At 45.1% G+C, this 7103-nt stretch overlaps 1 protein-coding gene across 2 annotated transcripts; it reads left to right on the top strand.

Annotated features, from left to right (window-relative positions):
- The first annotated feature begins 1365 nt into the window (after positions 1–1365).
- Positions 1366–7063, top strand: metap2a (methionyl aminopeptidase 2a). 2 transcript variants are annotated; one of them, XM_061914165.1, is made up of 11 exons: positions 1366–1569; positions 2096–2182; positions 3322–3384; positions 3453–3549; positions 3611–3772; positions 4972–5153; positions 5216–5310; positions 5378–5474; positions 6088–6191; positions 6259–6374; positions 6446–7063. In XM_061914165.1, the coding sequence occupies exons 1-11, from the start codon at positions 1410–1412 to the stop codon at positions 6696–6698; spliced, it is 1416 nt and encodes a 471-aa protein (XP_061770149.1). In that variant the 5' UTR covers positions 1366–1409; the 3' UTR covers positions 6699–7063. The 2 variants fall into 2 exon arrangements, with proteins under 2 accessions (XP_061770149.1, XP_061770148.1); XM_061914164.1 differs by having other exon boundaries at positions 1367–1569; positions 3447–3549.
- The last annotated feature ends 40 nt before the right edge of the window (positions 7064–7103 follow it).

Genomic DNA, 7103 nt, shown 5'->3' with positions numbered 1-7103 from the left:
CACAGATGTCCAAAATACTGTGTAATTATGCGATTAAATCGGACGACTTTTAGCCGTGAGTGGTGCTGGGATAAAATGTCCACTACAACCAATAACGTCACAAGCATGCGTCAACATAGCGACGTTTTCAACAGGAAATTTCGCGGGAAATTTAAAATTGCAATTTAGTAAACTAAAAAGGCCGTATTGGCATGCGTTGCAATGTTAATATTTCATCATTGATATATAAACTATCAGACTGCGTGGTTGCTAGTAGTGGCTTTCAGTAGGCCTTTAAATTGGGAAATTGTTAATTAGAAAAAACAAAAGCGACAGAGAAAAAAGTTTTAAATACAGCAAGTTGCAAGACTATTTCCCTAAAAGGTTTTAATCTTTGGCTTTTATGTCACTATCTGTCAGAAACAATCCAGCAACGTTCTGAGAATAAACGTAAAACAATTGGCAGTCCATCCATCCATCCATCCATCCATTTTCTACCGCTTATTCCCCTTCGGGGTCGCGGGGGGACGCTGGCGCCTATCTCAGCTACAATCGGGCAGAAGGCGGGGTACACCCTGGACAAGTCGCCACCTCATCGCAGGGCCAACACAGATAGACAGACAACATTCACACTCACATTCACACACTAGGGCCAATTTAGTGTTGCCAATCAACCTATCCCCAGGTGCATGTCTTTGGAAGTGGGAGGAAGCCGGAGTACCCGGAGGGAACCCACGCATTCACGGGGAGAACATGCAAACTCCACACAGAAAGATCCCGAGCCTGGATTTGAACCCAGGACTGCAGGAACTTCGTATTGTGAGGCAGACGCACTAACCCTTCTGCCAATTGGCAGTCCATTGGACAAAAACAACTGCCATTAACGCAACGTTGCATACACTTATCGCCCCCTGGTGGTCTATTGCCACCAACATTACGGAGTTTTTTTTTGTTTTGCTTTTTTAAATTTCAACATTAACGTTTGTTACAGAAGAGAAACAATAATCATAATAGTTCAACAACAGTGTATAACTTTACAAAACATTATAAAAACAGTACAAAGTAACAAAAATAGAATATAAATATATATGTATATATATACAATAAACCAGGTGCAAAGCCATAGGTTCATTCAGTTATTAAATAAATTAAATTTGGAACACAGCATCATCGTTTTCACAGCTTTTTTGCTGTTAGAGGTAGAGAGCGTTTTAATGTAAAAGTTCTAAATCTTTTTTAAAGGCACAAAATATAGGTCGGGTATTGGGAAATGTACATTTATGGATATAAAACTTGGCCAATAGAATAATGAGGTTGCAAAGGTAGAATTCCTTCTCAAACATTACGGAGGTCCCTGAAGGCATCGGCCGCGCTGACGTCACCATTGCCCATCATCCTTTGCGCCTACCCACCCCACCGCGGCTGTCATCATGGCGGCGGTGCTTACCGAGACGTTAGCGGAGCAGAAACAGGCCCAGAAGCTCGAGATGAACGGCGAAGCCGGGGAAGGAGAAGACGCCGCGGACCCAGTGGAGGAGGCGGCGAAAAAGAAGAAGAAGAAGAAAAAGAAGAACAAGTCCGCCGCCAACGGTAAGACGAGTCGGCGTCGTGCTAGCTGGCGAGGAAAGGCAGCCGTATTTATCACCAACCCGGAAACACTGCCTTCAAAATAAAATACATCTAGTGTTGGACTTGTTTAGTTTCACCATTTTAATTACACCTAAGCTATACATCTTGTGGAGTCAACTGAACAGATTGACTGTCATTTAAAAATGCATACGTATGTGATTAAGATTTTATGTCTATGTGTCTTATATTTAGTTAGACCGGAAGTTATGTTGTTGAGCACTTCAAACTTGGTTATCTTGGCGAGCCATGCGGGTTGGATCTCATGTCAGACGTTAAATCGTCTTCTAGAACCGGTGACAACTTACAAAATTGACTAAGTACACCATTAGGGCCTGACAAAGACATGGAACAACATTGTTTACCGGTGGCTCATTATATAAGCTTGTGTAACTTGAGTTGGAAGTAAAAAAAACAAGTGTCGGGTGTTTTACGCAATAAGTAACTGCACTTCCGGTTGCTGACTCCAGTCCGCCTCATGTCTCCGCAGCCGGACCTGAAGGCGACGCCGTGGCCGAGGTGACTAAGGAGTTGGAGAAGCAGGTGATCGAGGAGAAGGAGGAAGATGGCGAGGAAGGTTTGTGTTACATTTCAATGCTGTATTTTTAAAAGCCTACTGAAATGAGATGTTCTTATTTAAACGGGGAAAGCAGGTCTTTTTTATGTGTCATACTTGATCATTTCGCGATATTGCCATATTTTTGCTGAAAGGATTTAGTAGAGAACATCGACGATATAGTTCGCAACTTTTGGTCGCTAATAAAAAACCCTTGCCTGTACCGAAAGTAGCAGACGATGTGCGCGTGACGTCACGGGTTGTCGAGCTCCTCACATCTGAACATTGTTTACAAACATGGCCACCAGCAGCGAGAGCGATTCGGACCGAGAAAGCGACAATTTCCCCATTAATTTGAGCGAGGATGAAATATTTGTGGATGAGGAGAGTGAAGGGTGAAATAAAAAGACAGGGCAGTGGGAGCGATTCAGTTTTTATTAGACACATTTACTAGGATAATTCTGGAAATTCCCTTATCTGCTTATTGTGTTACTAATGTTTTAGTGAGATTATATGGTACCTGAAAGTCGGAGGGGTGTGGTGACCGCCAGTGTCTCTGAGGGAAGCCACGCAGCTGCAGCAGGACGCAAGCTCCGGTCATGTCTCCGGTAAGAGCCGACTTATTACCACAATTTTCTCACCGAAACCTGCAGGTTGACATGTGGTAGAGAAACATGTTCGCTTGACTGCTCTGTTCCATATTAAAGCTTCACAACAAAACAAAGAAACACCGGCTGTGTTTGTGTTGCTAAAGGCAGCTGCAATACACTGCTTTCAAACAACAGCATTCTTCTTTGACGTCTCCATTATTAATTGAACAAATTGCAAAAGATTCAGCAAGACTGATGTCCAAAATACTCTGTAATTATGCGATTAAATCGGACGACTTTTAGCCGTGAGTGGTGCTGGGATAAAATGTCCGCTACAACCAATAACGTCACAAGCACGCGTCAACATAGCGTCATCATTCCGCAACGTTTTCAACAGTATACTTCGCGGGAAATTTAAAATGCAATTTAGTAAACTAAAAAGGCCGCATTGGCATGTGTTGCAATGTTAATATTTCATCATTGATATATAAACTATCAGACTGCATGGTGGGTAGTAGTGGCTTTCAGTAGGCCTTTAAATGACTTTAGCTCATGCCTCTGTCCACGCAGACGGTGATGATGGAGAAAACACGGCAGGGAAGAAGAAGAAGAAGAAAAAGAAGAAGAAAGGATGTAGGTTGAATCAGAGTAGTTTTTACCAATGGAAAGGGGGAAAAAAACTAATGTGTTTTTAGCCAAAGGCCAGACTGATCCTCCGTCTATACCCATCTGTGAGTTGTACCCCAGTGCCGTCTTCCCCGTCGGGCAGGAGTGTGAATACCCCATCTCACAGGACGGGTAAGGACCGGAGCACGTTGACGCCAGCAAAGTCTTTTAGCTTAGAAGTTTGTCCCGCCAGGCGCAGCGCGGCGTGGCGCAGCAGCAACGAGGGCAAGCGGGTGCTGGACAAAGCCAACGAGGAAGTGTGGAACGACTTCCGGCAGGCGGCCGAGGCTCACAGGCAGGTCCGGCAGCACGTGCGCGGCTTCCTGAAACCTGGCTTGACCATGATTGAAATCTGGTGAGGCGTCTCTCGCATAGGACTGTATTTTTCAGACTTTAAGGCGCACTTAAAATCCTTTCATTTTCTCAAAAGTAGACGGTGGTCCTAATGTACGGAATAATTTAGGTTATGCTTACCGACCGACCTTAAAGCAATTTTATTTTGTACGTGGTGTAACGATAAGTGTGACCAGTAGATGGCAGTCATGCATAAGAGATACGTGTAGACTGCAATATGATGCCAATAAACTATACCAAAACTTTAAAAGTTCCATTAAGAATATAGAACATTAGACACAGGGCTCAAATTTGTCAAAATGTTTTAGTGCGACTTTGGTAAGCTATGACGCCACACCGCTTTATGGATTGTGGGAACATTACAGCTACCGTAGTCAAGGTATTAAGGTGTGTTTCTGAGGACTACGAAATACTATCTGGCATTTTGTCTTGCAATATGAAAAAGCAACTTTTCTTACCTTATGGTACCTGCTGATCTGTATTTGGGATCTGCATAAGTCCTGGAAATTTTTGCGCCTCCGCCTTTGTAGTCCTTGTCAACACCATAGTCGATGAGCTTCTTCTTTTTCTCTACTTGTTATGGGACATTCATTCTCTGCTGTTGCCATTTTTAATATAAAGTAGTGTAAAGTTCTTACTTATATCTGTCAATAAACTCGCCATGTAAGTGCTAAAACATACTGGTGTAGTGAGTTTATATTATTCACCCAAGGAACTTTAGTTATTAGGGAGTTCCGGTTGGACGGTTTTTCACTGGACACATTTCCTACGGAAGAGGAGATGCTCCTCTGTTATTGATTGAAGTCTGAATGTCGCTAAAACAGTTCGCGCCATCTTTTGACACTTCTTCCACTCCCGTCCTTGCACGCTACACCGCTACAACAAAGGTGACGGGAAGAAGACGCTGTCGAAGGTGAGCCCCGCCCACTAAAGCGACTGTCAAAAAGCGGCTTAAAAATCCTGTGTAAAACATCATCTATGCAACATTTGGACCATTACATGCTACGTAGACCACAAGGAATTATTTTACATTTACAAAAAAAAAAACATAAGACCCTTTTAATGCGCCCTGTAATCCGGTGCACCTTTTGTATTAAAATAGACCCACTCATTGGCAGTGAGCCCTGTGGTCCGAAAAATACGATACGTGTCCTTTTTTCCATGCTATGCATGACATGGCCTCACTTTCCTCCTTGCTAGCGAGCGCTTGGAGGATTGTTCCCGGAAGCTCATCAAGGAGAACAAGCTGAACGCCGGCCTGGCGTTCCCTACCGGCTGCTCCCTCAACCACTGCGCCGCCCACTACACTCCCAACGCCGGTGACACCACCGTCCTGCAGTACGACGACGTCTGCAAGATAGACTTCGGCACGCACATTAACGGTTAGCGAGCGTCACGACCCGTGTAGACGGGACACGCCCGTTACCAACGTGTTTGTCTGCAGGGCGAATCATCGACTGTGCCTTCACCGTTACCTTCAACCCAAAGTACGACAAGCTGCTGGAGGCCGTGAAAGACGCCACCAACACTGGCATTAAAGTACGCCCCTGACGCACGCCGCACTTCCTCCCTAGTTTGCCTTTCAACCGTTCATTTCTTGTCACAGAACGCCGGCATCGACGTGCGCCTGTGTGACGTTGGGGAGGCCATCCAGGAAGTGATGGAGTCCTATGAGGTTGAGCTCGATGGCAAAACATACCAAGGTAAGTTTTCCTACTAACTCGCACATCAAATGTTACCATTAACTAGGGCTGGACGATATGGCTGAAAACGGAATTTTCTTGACTATAGACCAGGGGTCACCAACCTTTTTGAAACCAAGAGCTACTTCTTGGGTACTGATTCATGCGAAGGGCTACCAGTTTGATACACACTTAATCAATTGCCAGAAATAGCCAATTTGCTCAATTTACCTTTAACTCTGTGTTATTATTATTAATAATGATATTTATCTTTGTGGAAACACTGATCATCTTGATTTCTCACAATAAATATATATTTTTGATGACATGTTTTAAATAGGTTAAAATCCAATCTGTACTTTGTTAGAATATATACCAAATTGGGCCAAGCTATATTTCTAACAAAAACAAATCATTATTTCTTCTAGATTTTCCAGAACAAAAATTTTAAAAGAAATTCAAAAGACTTTGAAATAAGATTTAAATTTGATTTTACAGATTTTCTAGATCTGCCAGAATATTTTTTGAAAGAAAATCAAGTTTTATCAAACACATTTCTCACTGATACATTTCGTGTCTGTAGCGATTGATATCGTTTTATGGCCCAGCCCTACCGTTATGTTTGTTCACACAGTCAAACCCATCCGAAACCTGAACGGTCATTCCATCGGCCAGTACAGGATACACGCCGGCAAGACCGTGCCCATCGTCAAAGGAGGGGAGGCCACGAGAATGGAGGTACGTTTCCACGTCGCCTCTCACCTGGTTTGTGGTTCCCCGCCAACGATGTCACCTTGGTCCGCAGGAGGGCGAGGTTTACGCCATCGAGACGTTCGGCAGTACCGGAAAAGGCGTGGTCCACGATGACATGGAGTGCTCCCACTACATGAAGAACTTTGACGTGGGCCACGTCCCCATCAGGTCTGCCTGTCCTTCCGGAAGGCGCGACTCAAGAACGAGAGGAAACGATCTTGACCTTTTTTTGTGTGCAGGCTCCCGCGGGCGAAGCACCTGCTCAACGTGATCAACGAGAACTTCGGCACGCTGGCCTTCTGCCGCCGCTGGCTGGACCGCCTGGGCGAGAGCAAGTACCTGATGGCCCTGAAGAGCCTGTGCGACCTGGGCATCGTGGACCCCTACCCGCCCCTGTGCGACACCAAGGGCTGCTACACGGCTCAGTTCGAGCACACCATCCTGCTCAGGCCCACTTGCAAGGAGGTGGTGAGCCGGGGAGACGACTATTAAGGCCCCGCCCTCAACCGCCGAACCCGCACGCCTCCGCACCACCGACACACGGAATCTGGAAGTGATCCACTCAGCAGCACGAGGGCTTTCCTGACTTTTCTTCTTCTCTTCAAACAAGCTTTTGAAAAGTTACCCGTTCACTAGTGAACTACTGAAGATGACGTTATAGCTCCGCCCCCTTGACCTACGACACCACCCCGAGCTTTCAGCACGTCTCTCGGCTCAGAATAATCGATCATGTTGAGCTTTGGTGTCTGTTGTCGTGGCAACAGCCTCTCCACACCGTATGTTTGGCTTGTCGCGACAGCGGTTTTGCGCTATCTGCAAAAGTTTTTGTAAGAAAAAGATTAAAAACATCAGCCAGAGTGTAAAGCTTCTACTTTGCTCAAGCAGTGACAAGGCATG

The sequence above is a fragment of the Nerophis ophidion genome, linkage group LG10, assembly GCF_033978795.1.
Source record: "Nerophis ophidion isolate RoL-2023_Sa linkage group LG10, RoL_Noph_v1.0, whole genome shotgun sequence".
Classification (NCBI taxonomy): domain Eukaryota; kingdom Metazoa; phylum Chordata; class Actinopteri; order Syngnathiformes; family Syngnathidae; genus Nerophis; species Nerophis ophidion.
Note: the sequence above shows the minus strand (reverse complement) of the source record. Positions and strands in the feature narration are given on the sequence as shown.